This window comes from Apodemus sylvaticus, chromosome 8 (assembly GCF_947179515.1).
Source record: "Apodemus sylvaticus chromosome 8, mApoSyl1.1, whole genome shotgun sequence".
NCBI lineage: Eukaryota > Metazoa > Chordata > Mammalia > Rodentia > Muridae > Apodemus > Apodemus sylvaticus.
The window spans coordinates 84529623-84548551 of NC_067479.1; the positions used below are offsets into that span (position 1 = coordinate 84529623).

General features: G+C 36.7%; 1 protein-coding gene across 5 annotated transcripts in view; it reads right to left on the reverse strand.

Annotated features, from left to right (window-relative positions):
- The window catches only part of Ppp3cb (protein phosphatase 3 catalytic subunit beta), a 53233-nt gene that overhangs the window by 31708 nt on the left and 2596 nt on the right, over window positions 1–18929 (reverse strand). For 4 of the 5 annotated variants that reach the window (XM_052189831.1, XM_052189828.1, XM_052189830.1 and 1 more), the window contains exons 2-3: window positions 1409–1609; window positions 698–822 (exon numbers count right to left, since the gene is read on the reverse strand). In XM_052189831.1, coding sequence (XP_052045791.1) covers window positions 698–822; window positions 1409–1609 — 326 coding nt within the window. Of the gene's footprint in view, window positions 1–697; window positions 823–1408; window positions 1610–12503; window positions 12526–18929 lie in introns of those variants that run through there. The other variant, XM_052189832.1, reaches the window with a different exon arrangement.

Below are 18929 nucleotides of genomic sequence, written 5' to 3' on the forward strand. Positions count from 1 at the left end.
TGGAAGACAGTACAACTATTAAGATGACTCTAGATTTGTATTTACCAGTTTATAAAGACATTACAGTGCATAGACATGTGAAGACCAGATAGAAAAAAATGTTTCATATGGTCCCATTTTTCATTTAAAGAAAGAAGAGATACATGTTAGAAAATACAGGCTATTCCGTACTTTTCATATTTCATACAATTAAAAAGGAAAGAAACAAAAAGAATCACTAAATTAAGTGACAAACAATAGGTCGTTTTAATGCCTCTTAAGTTTAAAAATATTACGTTTCAGATATTCTTAGGTCTTAATACTATCATAATGAGATAGATCTAGGGTTTAAGCAATAAAATACTTCACTTAGCGAAAATATCATGCTTCGCATGGTTTAATGCCCTTAGTGGCAAGGAAGTTAAAGAAAGAAATGACCATCATTAGCTCATAAGCCATGAGATAACAAGAAAATACAGATCTCAGTCTGGACATTTCCACTGGGACAAAAACAATTAAGTATAAGAAATGACACAAAGAAAACTAATTGGATGGTCTGAAAAAGGAATAAGTAATAGCTTTTCCTACATATTTCAGAATATACAGAGGTATTAAAAAGAACCCAATACAAGTATTTTTAGAAACTTACTATACTAGGAATTAATAGAAATGATCTATATTAACAATAGCAAATCAAATGACAGTATATGATTATTACCTCTATACTAAAATAACCTCTGTCCACATAATCACCAAGAAAAAGGTATCGTGTATTAGCAGGTGATCCTCCTACTTCAAAAAGTTTCATCAGATCAAAAAATTGGCCATGGATGTCACCACACACTGAAACAAGAAGATTATTAGATATGAAAAAAAAGCCTCTAAATTAACAAATATTACTTAAACTCTAACTAACTGCTGTAACATGAGATAGTATAAACGCTATTAAGAAATATCTGAAGAGTGGACTATGAAGAGTCATCATAGGAATTATATCTAATCAAATGCTCATATGCTCAATATCTAAAACAAGACGTAACAGAAGTAACCAGATTTGTGTCAGTACTGAATTTTTCATCTAAATTTGTAAATCTAAGACTGACAAGATTATAATGCTAGCAATAAACCCCCATTTTTAACTCAGTACTTTTCAATGACCTCCAAATGATCACCGTAGGTGTCTAATACCATTTGCTTCTAGTAATTAAGAGCAAAGTAAATGTTGACTCAAACTGAAGTATGGCCAATACAACTGATGAAACCTTCATAAAAGCATACTAGACTCATTTTGTATAAATACAGAAATTTGTAAAATCAAGACAGTATCCATACAGTATTAATTAGTAACTATGTGACTGTAAGGGAAACAGCTTTCTCTCCAACCAAGTAAATACTGGTTTAATAATATCCAAAACAAAACTAAGTTTACCTGTAATTGGAGCTTCTACTTCTATCATGGTTTTTTCCCGCCGAAGTATGGCAGCACCCTCATTGATAATTCTTAGTGCAATTTCTTCATCTACCCGACCTTCTTTTACCAGGTGGTTCTTCAGAACATCAACCCTGGGTATCCCATCCATATCAAACACTTCTTCAGATGTTAACCGATGAGTTGGGGGAAAAGGAACAGCTGCATTTTTTTTAAAGAACATAAAACAGGGAACAACACATTAATACAGAAGCTAATAATTGGATTTCGATAAATCAAACTGAATAAAATTTTTTAAAAATAGATTTGAAAAGCACCAGCAGATCTTTTTTTCATTTAATGGCTACAAGTGTTAATTTAAACAAAATTTTTCTAAGGGAATAGTCAATTACTCTTTGTGTGTAATTTTGAGATGTACACCAGGTCATCCTACATGTTAAGTGTTCTTATATGAACATGCATGTGTGTACACACACACATAAATAAAAGTATTTCTAAGAGTCTCATGCTAGGGCATTGAGGTGAGAGTGGTTGGAGGAGCACCCTGATAGAAGCAGGAGGGAGGGGGGATGGGACAGGGGGTTTGCGGAGGGTAAATCAGGAAGGGGGATAACATTTGAAATGTAAATAAATAAAATAACCAATAATAATAATAAAATCTCACTACATAATCCTGGCTCTCCTGGAATTCATTATATATACCAGGTTGGTCATGAACTCATGGAAATCACTTGCCTCTGCCTCCTAGGTGCTGAAATTATTGGTGTTCCCCCAAACCCAACCTCTACAGTTCTATTAAGCTACATAGGGCTATAACCTAGCAAATCTGGGTTCAGCCTAGGCTACTGAGAGCTTGCCTCAAAAAACAAATATAACACACACACATATATAAGCAAACAAATAAGTAAGTAAATATAAATAAAGGAATCTAGCTAGCTAAACTCTGTAAGATCTGGACTATAACTCACTGGTAGAGTACCTGCCTCACAAATTCTTTAGATTCAATCCCTAATACTGGGAAGAGGGGGCAGGGGGTAACAAGCTACATATAATAACATGTTCTTTGTTGAAAATGGTTAGTTTGTGTGAAAAAAAAATCAAGATAACTAAAGCTTTTTCTTTACTATAAAACATTTTCAGTCAGAACCCTTTGGTTATAATGCATACTTAAACTAAAAAATATAGTTTATGCCAGGCAATGGTAGTGTAGAGGCTTAAACTCTGTGAGTTTAAGGTCAGCCTGGTCTACACTGCTAGTTCTAAGACAATAGGAACTACACAAAGAAACCCTGTCTTGAGGAAAAAAAAAAACCAAATGTGTGTGTGTGTGTGTGTGTATATACACACACATATATATAAAACTGCATACACTGAATAAGAAATAAAATGCAGGGGGCTGGAGAAATGGCTCAGCAGGTAAGAGCACTGACTGCTATTCCAGAGGTCCTGAATTCAAATCCCAGCAACCACATGGTGGCTCACAACCATCTGTAATGAGATCTGATGCCCTTTCCTGTTGTTTTTGAAAACAGCTACAGTGTATTCATATAAATATAATAAATCTTTGAGAAAAAAAGTAAAATAAAAAAAGAAATAAAATGCAAGTAAGATAATCTTCCATGTTATTTCTAAAACATAGTATGCGTATATGTGACTATATAAGTATTCCTCACTCTGTTCAGTGTCACACAAGACCATTGGAAAACACAAGGTATTTACATTATGATTCATTAACAGTAGCAAATTATAGTTATGAAGTAGTAATGAAGGTAATTTTACGGTTGGGGGTCGCTACAGCATGACAAATTGTATTAAACGGTCACAGTAATAGGAAGGTTGAAAACCACTATAGTCTACATGATGTGTGTGTGAGTGCATGTGCCACAATATGTGTGTAGAGGTCAGAGGACAATTTTGTGGAGTTGGTTTTTAACTTCTATTTAAGCATGGGTTCCAGGATCTAATTCAGGTTGCCAGGGCAGCAAGTGCCCTTTATCTGCAAACAGGCAAATGAAATGAACAAAACCACCCCGAATCTAAAAATGGAACTAGAAACAATAAAGAATTCACAAAGGGAGACAACCCTGGAGCTAGAAAACCTAGGAAAGAGATCAGGAGTCATGGATGTAAGCATCACCAACAGAATACAAGAGATAGAAGAGAGTATCTTAGGTGCAGAAGATATCATAGAAAACATTGACCCAACAGTCACAGAAAACACAAAAATCAAAATGCTCCTAACCCAAAACATCCAGGAAATCCAGGCCACAATGAGAAGACCAAACCTAAGGATAATCGGTATAGAAGAGAGAGAAGATTTACAAGTAACTTAAAGGACCAGTAAATATCTTCAGCAAAATTATAGAAGAAAACTTCCCTATCCTAAAGAAAGAGATGCCCATGAATATACAAGAAGCCTACAGAACTCCAAATAGACTGGACCAGAAAAGAAATTCCTGCCATCACATAATAATCAAAACACCAAATGCACTAAACAAAGAAAGAATATTAAAAGCAGTAAGAGGAAAAGGTCAACTAACATATAAAGGCAGGCCTACCAGAATTACCGCAGACTTCTCACCAGAGACCATGAAAGCTAGAAGATTCTCGGCAGATGTCATACAGACCCTAAAAGAACACAAATGCCAGCCCAGACTACTATACCCAGCAAAACTCTCAATTACCATAGACAGAGAAAACAAGATATTCCATGACAAAAGCAAATTTACACAATATCTTTCTACAAATCCTGCCCTACAAAGGATAATAGATGGAAAACAGGAGGGAAATTACACCCTAGAAAAAGCAAGAAAGTAATCTTTCAACAAACCCACACAAACATAATTCTACCTCTAACAACAAAAATAACGGGAAGTAGCAATCACTTTTCCTTAATATCTCTTAATATGAAAATTAATATTACCAACATCGACTGAAATTCAAAAGTATGAGGAACTAGAAACTTGTTGGCTCTCACCCAGTGGTCTCTCTAATTTGGTAATTGGAGAAATAGGTCTAATATTGTACAATCCATATACACTTTCTGCTTTTTGTACGTGTCTGTCTTGTTGTGTACCACATAATGGTCTTGAAATCATGCTTCTCCTAACTCAGCCTCTCTATTAGTAGGATTGTTTTTTACACTATACTATGGTTTTCAGAACAGCTTACATATTTCAAAATTATTTATACAGCCAAAAGAAACATAGACAATTAATTTGGGAGAGAACCCAATTAATTTGAGAACAAAGACTGAGTCTGAATGTTTTGCTTGATATTTATAATTATTCTATCAATTTTGAAGATGACCTTATAAGTTACTCTTTTTCTGAGTTGAATGCTTTTTAAAATCATCACAGTCAATGAACCAAAATGCTACCCTCATCTATCGTCTGTGCCACCCTCCAAGCAGAACCATTGTTCGTTGAAACAGTTGATGAACGACTTCATGGATAGACCATCTTAATAATATATACCACTTCTTAACTGAATGTAACCTGTTCCTTGTGGGCTGAGAATGATGACAATCATTCAAGTCAAATAGCTCTACCATAGTAGGAAATCTATATCCAAAAAATTGTGCCTACAATTCATTCCTTGGCACTGCAGAACTGTCAACTCTTAGATTAGCTACAATGGAGGTGAAATCCTTTCATGATATGAAGGACATTGAAGTGCAGCCTTATTACAATGAACTCCTATGTCTAAAAGTTCTTATTTTGGGTTTCTACCACAGTAAGACCCAAGATTTTAAGCTCTACTAAAAACAAAACGAACAAAAAGACTTTATCTTTTTATGTTCACTTAATAACATGTCCCTCATTTTTATGATTGGTATAAAAGTATATATTGTGTTGACTATAATAATAAAGAAAAATAATAAACAATAGTATAAAGCAAAAGAGAATTTTATACCAAAAGTTTGAGGGACTAGAAAAAAATCGCTCAATTATTAAAAATGCATGACAACCTGAATTTGACCACTAGCACCCACATAAAAAAGCCTGGTCTGGTGGCAATCACTTGTAATCTCGGTGCTAGAGAGACAAAGATAGGTTGTAGATCCCTGGAGCTGCTGGCCAGTCAGCAAAGCCTACTCTGAACATCAGATCCCAGTGAAAGACCCTGTCTCAAAAAAGCAAGGGGGGAGAGGGGGAGATGGCTCAGTGATTTTATTTAAAAAAAAAAAAAAAGCCAGATTACCTGAGTTTGGTCCTGGAAGTCCACATGAACAGAAGAGTTGCCCTCTGACCACCCACCCACGTACTCACAATGGCATGTGCATGCAAGTATGTACACAGAAAATATATACATGTTATATAAAACTAAGAACTAGGCTACAGCTCAAAAGGAGGAATAAAACTTGAGGTGGTCTTGCTACACCCACACATGCACATGCACTTTATACACATGTATACTTAAATACACCGTATAAGTAAAATGTAAAATTAATTAATAGCCTTAGCTGAGATGGCTGAAATCCTAGATATTGGGAGGCTGAAGCAGGAAGAGTTGTCATGAATTCAAGACCAGCTTGATTCAACATTCTTTCAGACCAGTCAAGACTATGTAGCAAAACACTATCTTAAAAACAAAGCAGAACAGCTAAGACTCCTAACAGTGGGGAATATGGATCTTGAAGTGGCCACCTCCTAGCAGGATTTCCAGTAAAACAATAAGGACAGTAACCCACCCACAAAGTCTCTGACCCAAAATGTGTCTTGCCTACAAGATGTGCAGAGTCAAAAAGCAGGGTCTGAGAGAATGGCCAAACAATGACTGCCCCAAATTGAGACCCATTCCACTGGCAAGAACCAACCAGACACTATTAATGGAACTCTTGCATACTGAAATGCCTGCATATAGGAATATAGCATAACTGTCCTCTGAGAGGCTCCATCCAACAGCCAATGGAAAGAGATGCAGAGACTCACATCCAAACAGTAGATAGAGCTTGAGGAGTTGGGAAAAAAGATTGAGGGACCTAAAGAAGACAGGGAATAACTGTATTCCACAGGAAGACCAACAAAGTTAACTGACCTGGACCCTTGGGGGCTCCCAGAGACTGAACCACCAACTACAGCACAAGCACAGGCTAGACCTAAGCCTCCTACACATATGTAGCAAATGAGTAGCTTGGTCTTCATACAGGTCCCCTAAATAACTGGAGCAGGAGTTGCCCCTGAGCCTGCTGCCTACCTGCCTGCCTGTAGATCTCAAACCCCCAAAATGGACAGCCTTGTCTGGTCTCAGTGGGAGAGGATGTACCTAGTCCTGTAGCAACAAGATGTGCAGGGTAGGATGGGAGGCAGGAAGGTGTTGACACCCAGAGAAGGGCTTCCCCTTCTGAGGAGAGTGGGGGTGTGTGAAATTACATAAGGGTGTACTAGGAGGAGAGGCAAGGCTGATATTGGGTTGTAAGGTAAATAAATTTAAAAACAACAACAAAGCAGAATAAAAACAAAGCAAAACATGCCTTTAATTCTAGCACTCAGGAGGCAGAGGCAGGAGGGTCTCTGTGAGCTTGGTACTAGTCTGGTCTATAGAGCAAGCTCCAGGTCATCCATGTAATATATATGGTTGGAGGGAGACTGGAGAGATGGCTTAGCAGTTAAGAACACTGGCTGCTCAATCCCAGCACCCACATGGCAGTTCACAACTGTCTGTAATTTCAGTTCCAGGGGAATCTGAAACCCTCATACAGATATATATGAAGGCAGAATACCAATGAAAATAAAATTTAAAAAAATTAAAATATATTAAAAAAGCACAAAACAAAATATTAAAATATTTTAGAATTAAACTAAAGATGTAGATTGATCAGGGATGAACCCAGAAATCTTACAGTGTCATCAATAAGCAAAGAATCTAGGAAATTAATATTGCTCCTCTCTCTAAGCAAGACCTGCAAAATCTTAGCCCTTTGAGGCCTCCAATTCCAAAGCACATGCAGTCTGTGCTAAATGAACAACTTTTCTCTTGTGGTCAGTCAACCCTATCTATGCTTCCTACTATTACCATTTATTATTGACAAATCTCCAAGATACTCTATATTTCTGTTTCTGAATTACCTATTATCCTTTTCTTCATGACATTTTCTTCTAGTGTTCTCTTCCAAACATTTTTATTGAGGACTCTAGAACACCTTTTATAAATTAAAATAACAAACACAAAACTACCTTCTCCTATTACATATACAAACTATCTCTTTACATAATACTTATCTCTCTAGCTTAATTAAATCTTGCTTCTCCTAATGGAAAATACTGTTTTCAAAGTGGATCCTGCTTGCTTTTCCATGGTCTATAACTCAAACTTTTTTCGCTCCATTATAATTTTCAACATTGTCACTACACTGAAAAACAAAAACAAGGTCTTCCTTTGAGATATTATCTTCTAACTAGTTGACTCATGTCTCTGCCACCTACTAAATTTAAGCTGTTTTCTGTCATCCTAACCTCATATTGCTTCTAAATTCCTTCACTGTCAATACCCAAATGCATGACCTACCTAAACCTGAAGAACCTAAAGGTTTGAACTCTCCATGATTATTGTTCCACCTCCTGAACTGCAATCCTTTAAAAGACCAAATCCCTTTATGTTCTGACTTTACTCCCTTTTGTTCATTTGCATTTTGAGTCTATATTAAGAACCTGGAGATCTGGGCTTATATTGCTCAATGGTAGAATACTTTCTCAGCATTTACCAAGGCCCCAGGTTCCAGGTGGAACACTATAAAATGAAACAAATTGGAGTTCAGTTCCTAGCATCTATGTCAGGTGACTCAAAAATATCTGTGACACCAGCTCCAGATTAGATTTCCTCTTCTGACCTTTGCACACATGCATATGTGTGAGCTTGAGCACAACAATCACACAAATAAAATGAATCTTTAGCACAACACGTACAAATAAATAAAATCTTTTTTTTTTTTTTTTTTTTTTTTTTTTTTTTTTTTTGCTTTTTGAGACAGGGTTTCATAGCCCTGGCTGTTCTGCAACTCACTCTGTAAACCAGGTTGGCTTCAAACTCAGAAATCCGCCTGCCTCTGCCTCCCAAGTACTAGGATTAAAAGCATACGCCACCACTGCCCAGCCTGCTGAGTCCTTTCTTATCAACTCTTTTTTGGTTACCTTTAATTCTTACACTGAAGCTACTCTATCACCATCCATCCACCTTTAAAGCATTCTAGATGTTTTGCCCTTCTGTCTTTCCATGCTGCTTGGCAGGTAAAAATCCCAATTTTCAAATAACTTAGCTTGTAAATTTTTGTGGCAAGTATAAAATTATCAAAATCACCCAGTAACGCTACAAAGCCCAAACTTCTCATTAGCTGGCTTTTATGCTATTCCCTACCTTGTAATTAATTCTCTCTTCTTGGGTTCTCAAAACAACTTACCTGGCTTTCTTTGCATTTTACTTTTTAACTCATTATCTCATTTATCTCATGCACTTCTTTCCACTCTGTCTGTTTGTGATAGGGTTTCTGTAAGCATTCCTTCTAGGCTCCGCCCCACAATAGCCTGGCTTACTATAAAAAGGACTATTTGCAGGCCCCTCCCTGCCTCCCCCCCAGCACCCCCCCTACTCTCTGCCCCTTCTCTCCCTGACCCTTTCTCCCATTCCCTCTCTCTTTCCACGTATTCCTGGATGGCCTCTAGTCTTGTCTGTCTCCACTCCCTTCCATACTCCTTTTCTCATTCCCTAAATAAACTCTATTCTATACTAAACCTGTCACATGGCTAGTACCTCAAGGGAAGGGGTGCTCAGCATGGGCCTACTGAGGCAGCCCTCTCACCTCACTTCACCATATCTAACTCTACAAAACATATCCTAGTCTCTTTCTTTTTTTCTTTTTTTTTTTTTTAATAAAACACAATCATGCATGTAGCTCTGGCTGACCTGAAACTTGCAAAGACCAAGCTGGCCTCAAGTTCAGATATCTACCTGTCTCTGCCTCCAGAGTGGTACAATTAAAAGATGTATGCCAGCATATTCAACTTTTACTTATCTGTTTGTTTAATGCAGCTCATGTTGGCCTTAAACTCACTATGTAGCCAAGGGTAACACTGAACTTCTGATCCTCTAGCCTCCACCTCCCAAATGTTGCAATCACAGATATGCAGCACCTTGCTTGGTTTATACAGTGCTGGAGATCTAGCATGGCTCTGTGAATGCTAAGCAAGCATTTTATCAATTAAGCTACAGTCCCAACCCTCTTTTATTTTTCTTGAACCTTAAATGTCAGTGGTGGTCTTATGGGTCCTGTCTTTGAGCCTCCTCTTATACTACTCTTAGTAATCTTACTCAACATGATGGCTTCCAGTATATAGATAGTCCATACTGGACATGAACTTGAAATACTAGTGCTTTAGCGTCTTAAGTGCTGCTAAGATCACAAATATGTACTTCTAAATAGAAAGTTTCAGTTCAGATCCCATCCTTATAATCCAGATCCACATTAAACTATCAAACATCTCCAACTTTATGGCCTATAGGGTTTGTAAACTTAACTTGCCAAAAAGTGAAAGCAGTCTTTTCATCTAAACCATTACCAAAACAGTTATCAAATTAATCTGCAGGGCTGGAGAGATGGCTCAGAGGTTAAGAGCACTGACTGCTCTTCCAAAGGTCCTTTGTTCAAATCCCAGCAACCACATGGTGGCTCACAACCATCCGTAATGAGATCTGACTCCCTCTTCTGGAGTGTCTGAAGACAGTTACAGTAAACTTACATATAATAAATAAATAAATCTTTAAAAAAAAAAAAAGGGGGCTGGACAGTGGTGGTGCACACCTTTAATCCCAGCACTGGGAGGCAGAGGCAGGCGGATTTCTGATGTTCGAGGCCAGCCTGGTCTACAGAGTGAGTTCCAGGACAGCCGGGGCTATACAGAGAAATCCTGTCTCGGAAAAAAAAAATTAATCTGCAAATTATCCTAGACATGACTTTCTTCCTTATTCTATATGGAAAATAGGTTTCTTTAGTCACCAGAGACACTGAATAAAGACTTCCTTCCCTCCTCATGCCCAACCACTACACTCTTTCCCATTTTGCCCATTACAAGCTATTCTTTACGAGCATGTGTCTAGGCCTGAGGACAAACCTGGGTATCATACACTTCATTTTTTTTTTTTTTTGAGATGGGGTCTCTCAGTGGCTTGAGACCTACCAAGTAGGCTAGGTTATGCTGACAGGTAGGAGAGATCTGGAGACCTGCCTGTCTCAACCTCGCCAGAACTGGAATTACTAGCAAGTATTGCCACAACCAGAACTTTTTATTTGGGTTCTGGAGACAGAATTCTGGTCCTCAGGCATTCTACTAACTGAGCTACTTGCCCAAACCTACAGAATACTCTTTCTAAAATTCAAACATCAATATTCTATATCAGATTGGCTTTAATATATAATATTCAAATTATTTTTTAATTTATTTTATAAGTGTTCTATCTCTGTGCACATGTGTGCCTAGTGTCCTCAGAAGTCAGAAAAGGGCATCCAATCACTTGGAATTATAATTATGAATGGCTGTGAGCCACCATTAAGGTGCTGGGAACTGAATCCAGTTCTTCTGTAAGAGCAGGAAGTGCTCTTAACCACTGTGCTAGTACTTATTCATCCCTAAAACACAAATTCTTTTAACCCGGTATAAAGGTCCCTCATGACCAAATATACACCTTTATTTTACCCTTATCTTTTACCACTACCTTATATTCTGAACATATTCTCTTACAATCACTAACTTACTTATTTAAAATTCTCTGCATCCAGGACCATTATTGATCAAGGAAATAAATTCAACAGCCATTTGAGGGGAAACAAACAAACAAACAAACAAAAAACCTCTTTGCATGGTAGTGCAGACAGCAGTGCTCAGGACACAGAGGTAGGTAGATTTCTGAGTTTGAGGCCAGCCTAGTCTACATGGCAAGAACCAGCCAAGCTACATAGTGATAATCTGTTCATTAGGTAAGATGACAGATGGATAGATACAGGGATATGTAGGGAGCTGCTTGCCCGTTAACTGTCATAACAGTTAACAAGTCCTTATTTGGGTGGAGCCTGTTGAGTCTTGCGCCTTCCGCGTGGATATAGCCTATCAGCAATGCCCACGTGGCTAAGCCTGATTGGCTGACTATTAGTATTTAAGGGCTGGGCTGATTCTCTCCGGAGTCGGAAGAAGAAGTACAGGGGAGAAGTAGTAGTACAGGGATCCTGAGTAAACTGCTTGAAGAAGATCTTCCTGTGTTGCGTCATTCCTTGCCGGCGAGGGTGGTCGCGATAGGGATAGATATGGATGAACCAATGAGACTAATTTACTTTGCATGTTATATTGTTCTGGATATATAATCACACCTTATGTTGGGGGAGTTGAGACAAGGTCTCACATTATAGCTCAGATGCATCTAGAATTCACTATAACCATGCTGAGCTTGAACTTCCACAATGTCTTCCCTTAGCCCTCCCATACCCTGGGATAATAGGATTTCATGAATGAACGAACCATCACACCCAGTTATCCACTGTCTTTAAATATCATTTAGTATTTCACTCTGGAAACTTTTATGATATTCCCAGCCTACATTAACAGTATCCTTTATTTTTGGACCAAATAACATAGGACATGATGCATTCTTATGTTATAGCATGTACCAACTACATCATTAAATATCTGTCTTCCTTACCAGCTTATGAATGAATACCTTGAAAGTGAAGGGGTTAATTCTTTCATCTCTATATGTCAAATGATATACAATATAGTTTATTCAATTATTACTATGTAATAGTTTCTAAAATACTCATAAATCTTAAGACCAATTTATGTAGCAATGACAATGTATTTATAATGATTTAGTCTGTACTTTCCAATCCACAGTCCCATGTGATTTTCAGAGATGTTTTGTGTGATCATACAGATATCATCTCTATTTTATCAATGAGATATAGATTCAGAGATGTTAATTAGCTTCTTAAAGTGCAGAGCCATGGTTCAAACTAGGTCTAAATGATGCTCCAGTATCACGTCTTCAAAGCAACACAATGACAAGTTTCATTTGACCTAAGGGATCATCAAAAGGCTCCTTAGCTGCATACCTGTTATGACAGCACTCAGGAAACCAAGAATTCAAGGCCAGTCTCAGTAAGAGTCTGTCTCAAAAAACATAAACCAAACATTAGGCTTTTCATCAGTCTAATGTAGATCTATGGAATAGCCACATGTTCTAATGAAAGATTTAAGAAATATAAGAACACTGTTCTTAAAATTTCAAAACATTCCATGGGTATCTTTAATTGTGGCTATTATTTAAGTATCCCATCCTCAAATTCTGTTTCCTTCATTGCTATTTTTGTTATGGTATCACTATTGCCCATCACTCAGATTAAAAAAAAATATTATGGAATTTTTAACCCTTTCTGGATTTTAGGCTTTATTACTTTATTTAGGATTTATTATTTTTATATTTTTAAATTTTTTTTAGATTTATTATAGATGTATGAGTGTTTTACTACTTGCATGTAAGTGTGCTGTATGTATTCCTGGTGCCCATGGAAGTCAGAAAAGGGTATCAAGATTCCTGGAAGTAGAGTTATAGATGGTAGTTAACCACAAGGTTGGTGCTGGGAACTGAGAGTCTTCTCCAAAAGCCACAAGTAACAAGTATTCTTAATCACTGAGCCATTTCTCTAGCCATATTCTTATTTTATAAAAGTAAGTATGATCCTGAGTATGTGTATCACATGTGTGCAGCAGAAGCCCTTACAGGCCAGAAGAAGGCTTCACAATCACTGCAACTGGAGTTACACAGGTGATTGTTAAGCTATTAGATGTGGGTGCAAGAAAAGGAACTCAGTTTCTTTGCAAGATAAAGACTATTACTCCCTGAGTTGCTTCTACAAAGACTCCAAGTCTTCCCCCCCGTTCCCCCCCCCCCCCCCCGAGATAGGGTTTCTCTGTGTAACCCTGGCTGTCCTGGAACTCACTCTATAGACCAGGCTGGCCTCGAACTCAGAAATCTGCCTGCCTCTACCTCCCAGGTGCTGGGATTACAGCCCTGCACCACCATGCCCGGCTCCAAGTCTTTTTTATTATTCAAATTCTTGCAAGGTTTTTGTTGTTCTTGTTGTTTTCTGTTTTTTGTTTTTTTTTTTACATCTTCATTACTGAATTTTCTTTCTTTCTTTCTTTTTTTTTTTTTTTTTTGGTTTTTCGAGACAGGGTTTCTCTGTGTAGCCCTGGCTGTCCTGGGACTCACTTTATAGACCAGGCTGGCCTCGAACTCAAGAAATCCACCTGCCTCTGCCTCCCAAGTGCTGGGATTAAAGGTGTGCCACCATCACCCGCTGCATTTTCTTTTAACTGTATTGTGTCAACGTTACTTCAATTCTTCTAATTTCTATTAGAAACTTTATTTCTACTATTTACCTTCAATAAAACAAAGCACAGCTAATTTCCAGGCTCAGAAATTTGGGTAGTTTTATCTTTAAGTTTTCCTTGTTTAAATAGTCTCTCCTATTTAGTTCAGGCTGAGGCAGAACTTGAGAGCACTCCCGTGTCTCCCTCCCAAACGCTGGGATTAAATGTGTACACTATAACTGGAAATAGTTTCTTACTGGATAAAAGGAAAAACCAGTTCTCTCCTTTCACCATGGGTTCTTCAGGTTTATACAGAAAGTGTTTTTACTCCCACAGGTACTTCACTGTTTTTCATTATCCTGAATCTTAAGGTCTTTTCCAGCGAAGTCTTTCCAAGACTGACCATTCTCAGTCTTTTACAAGTAATTCCAATCTGTACTTCCATTATAACTGTTCAACTAAATTCCCTTAAAGTAAATTTAATCTTACTATCCCTTAGACAGTGTGGTTGATCTGTTTCATTCCCCATCATTTATCCAATATGTATCTACCTTCTATTATTATGCATAATCAGACACATTTTTTCTTTCCCATAATAAATATGGCTATCCCTCTTTTAAACTACTCTACTAACATAACTAAACCTAAGTAAAGCTTCTGTCTCCTTTAATAACTTTGTTACATAAAATTTCATCAGTTATGGGGCTGTAGAGATGGCTCAGAGGTTAAGAGCAGTCAGTGCTCTTCCGAAGGTCCTGAGTTCAAATCCCAGCAACTACATGGTGGCTCATAACCACCCATAATGAGATCTGATGCCCTCTTCTGGGGTGTCTGAAGACAGCTACAGTGTACTTACATATAATAAGTAAATCTTTAAAAAAATTTATCAGTTTGCTTTCAAAATGATAACAGATCACTATTATACTTTAAAATCACCAAAAACAAGTGATTCAGAACAAGCCACATGCTTGGTTAGGCACTATGGTACACACTTTACATGCACTATCCTCATTAATATTCTACAAACTCTATAAAAAAGACCATATTAACTCTGGCTTTGATAAGGAAACTAAGACTTAGAATGCTAAGAATTTGTCTACCTGAGGTTTATTCAATGGCAGAGCTAGTTTCAAAGCCAGGAACTCTAATTCTATCTACAGCTTGCATTCTTAATCATCCAGAGGCTAGCCTGCTATAGCAAGCTAAAATTTCAGCTTTTTAACTTGGAACACAAAAGGTCCCTTTTAAACTTCATCTGCAATTCCTTGCCAAGCACCTTACATATTAACTGCCATACATTTCTTTTTTTTTCTATACCTTTCTGTTTGTTTTCTCTATTCCATTCCTACTCATCTTTCAAGGGGTACCTGTAAACATTATTCTCAATGATGTTTTCTTGAGATTGTCATTTCCCTTATTGTAATAGCACTTTGTTCTAACTCATACTATTCAGTGTCACCACCATACTTCCCATGGTAAGACTGTATCTTACTTATCTTTTATTTGAAAAGAGTCTTATGTATCACAGGCTGACTTCAAACTCAAACAAGTTATTCTTGAACTTCTGATACTTCTGACTAAACTTCCTAAATACTGAGATGTATCACTATACCTGGTTAATGTGATACTACAGATGAAACTCCTACATGCTAGGCAAGCACACTACCAACTAAGTTACATACTCCAATTCCTATTAAAATAACTGGCACGAAGCATGTACATAATAAATGTTGGCACATGTAAAGGAACCTACCTTCTTATTCCAATCCTATCCATTCTTCAAGGCTTCTTTTCTCCTAAATAAAGTTTATATATATATATAAAGTTTATATATATGTATATTATATATATGTTTCACCTTTATATATATGTTTATATATATTATATATATTCACATATATATATGTGTTTCATTCCCCATCATTTATCCAATATAAATGGATATATTTAACCAAGCATGTGGCTTGTTCTGAATCACTTGTTTTTGATGATTTTAAAGTATAATAGTGATCTGTTATCATTTTGAAAGCAAACTGATAAATTTTTTTAAAGATTTACTTATTATATGTAAGTACACTGTAGCTGTCTTCAGACACCCCAGAAGAGGGCATAATATATATATTCACATATATATATTATATATGGTATGGTGGCACTCACTTTTAATACCAGCACTAGGGAGGCAAAGGTAGGCAAATCTGAGTTCAAGGCCAACCTGGTCATTGAAGGCCACAGAGTGAAACCCTGTCTTTAAAAAGAGACTTGCCAGACCAGACAGACATTACTACATCCTCTGAACTGAGACAACTTCCTAGTTCTGCAATTACAAACACATTCATATTCAATAAAATCTGTTAACTTTTCATGAGTACTTATTTTCATAAGGATCAAGACTTTACTTCTGCTGGGCAGTAGTGGTGCACACCTTTTATCTCAGCACTTTGGAGGTAGAGGCAGGTGGATTTCTGAGTTCAAAGCCAGCCTGGTCTATAGAGTGAGTTCCAGGACAGTTAGGGCTATATAAAGAAACCCTGTCTCAAAAAAAAAAAAAAAAAAAAAAAGACTTTACTTCTTATACTGCCACTGTCTCCCTACAAGGTAAGAAACATACAGCAGTAATTTAATAGTTACTATTTTATAACTTTTTCTGGTTGATTGGTTGGTTTTTGCAACAGAGTTTCTCTGTGTTATCATGGCTGTCCTAGAACTCACTCTGTAGACCAGGCTGGCCTCAAACTCTAGAGATCCTCCTTGCCTCTGCCCCCAAATGTTGAAATCAAAGGTGTGCTTCACCATTGTCCCATTACTATTTTATAACTTTCATGTCCTAAATTTTATGTACAAAGACAATCAGCTTGATCATTTCACCTCTGAATATAAATTAACATTTTTCTGATGAAATTAAGTGGTATGATTGACACTAAAACACACCTCATTTAATACTTCATGGTTCTTTTCAACAAATTTTTCCTTACAATTTTTGCTTATTCATTCAATAGCTCTGGCTTTCAGCTCTCTCCTGAGCAGATGTAGTTCCTTCTTGACATTTTCTTTCTAAGATAACTTGCTACAACCCTTTCTCTTTTCTTTTAAACACACGTTATAGTCTCTGTTACTTTGCTTTCTCTAGAACACATGGTACTAAAATTTTATCTTAGTATGGTTAAAATTTAACAGGGGTAAAAAGGGAAATCATTTAAAAAGTTATCTTTATACATAAGCCTATAAAATATAAAATATCTGTGAGGAACACTGAAATCAGCATATGTATGAATATTATGAATCATTTGCAGATCTGTGATGAAAATTAAGCAATTCTAACAAAAGTAAGGTATTGGAAATAGAGTGGTAAACAAACTCTCATTTATAACCTAAATAAATATGCCTGGCCATTAAAAAAAAAAAATCAGTCTAAAACAAAATATGCTCTTTCAACATTTTGGTTCAATCTGGAAATGTGATAGTTTATGATTAATAAAACCTAAAAAATTGGAGGGTAATGTTGAATATAAAAGAAAACTGTTGCTAGTTGGTAGTATATGCATGTACTCCTTGCAATTGGTAAAATGAAACCAGGTGATAAATTCGAGGCCACCCTCAGTTAAATAACTGACTTTGAGGCCAATCCCTTGACTACATATGACTTAGTCTCAAAAAAAAAAATATCAAAATGGGGTCTGTGTGAAATATTTTAGCAGGTACAGAGACACACTTGACATCTCACCTGACAGAACTTGAGTTGAACTGCTAGGACCCATATGGTAGACTATGAAAACTGACACCCACATGAGTGCCTTGACATTTCTGTTACACACACCCCAAACATTAAAAGTATAATATTTTTCCTTAAAAACTAAATTTAAAAAACTTATAAATTGTGAGTGCTAAAATGGATATAATCTAAACAATACTTTCTATAAGATGAAGGTAAATTTCATGTTATAACAGCATTACAGAACTAAATTTTTAAGTTTATATAGTAAAACATACATGATATAGGAAGGAAAAGTAACTGAAAAAATGAGGCTAAGTAAATCTGTTGGGAGCGGAAGGAATGCTCCTAAATCAGGATTTTGTACTTCAATTACACCATTTTACTGATGTGGCAATAAAGTATATATGCACAGTTCTTTTTCCATTTTCCACAGAGGGTTTCCATTTTCTTTTCTGTTACGCCTATAATCTATTATATGATATTCACTTATTTATTGTGCATATATGTGTGTATATGTATGTGGGGGACAGAGAACAACTTTTAAAAGGAATTTGTTCTCTTGCTTCTATCATGTGGGTCCCAGGAATTAATTAAGGTTAAGCCTGGCAGCAAGCACCTTCACCCACTGAGCCATCTTACCAACCTGTTTGTTTCCATTTTCTTAATTGAAATATATACCAAAAAGAAGAGAAACAAAAGCTTCAGGAACATTTTATTTTGTTTTGTTTGAGGATTTTTGAGATATAGTCTCACTATGTGACCCAGGCTGATCTTGATCTGATGATCCTCCTTTCTCAGTCTCCCAAATCCTGAAATTATGAACATATGCTTTTGTGACTAACCATATCAGGTTAATTTTTTTAATGATTCATTTTGATTTTTAATTATGTGTATGCATATATCTCTGTGTGGGAGTATTTGAAAGTGAATGCAGCATCCCATGGAGCACAGAAGAGAGTATCAGCTCTTCTGAAACTGGAGTTAAGACAGCTGTGGGCTGTTTGATATAGATGCTGAGAATGGAACTCTGGTCCTCTGGAAGAGCAATACATGGGACCAACAACCAGCCTCTCTATTAAATTTCTAATGAAAAGGTTGAGCTGAGTCAGTAGCTGGACTACCAGGTTCAGAACTAAATATAACTAACCAAGAAATCTATTATCCATAACCATGAAATAGAGTTGCTTTAGTAACAGGCTCATCACATTTATAAATGAAACACCTATAGTATTAAAATCTCTCAAACTTACATGTGTATTTCCTAAGTGTGACTATTAACAAAACATTCTATATTCTCTTAAAAATCTACATGTCTGGGGACTTAAAACTGATGGGCTCAGCAGTTAAGAACCTTTACTGCCTGCTCTTCCAAAGGATCTGAGTTGGGTTTCCAACATCCATATGGCTAAGAGCCTTCTGTAACTCCAATTACACAGGACATAACACTCTC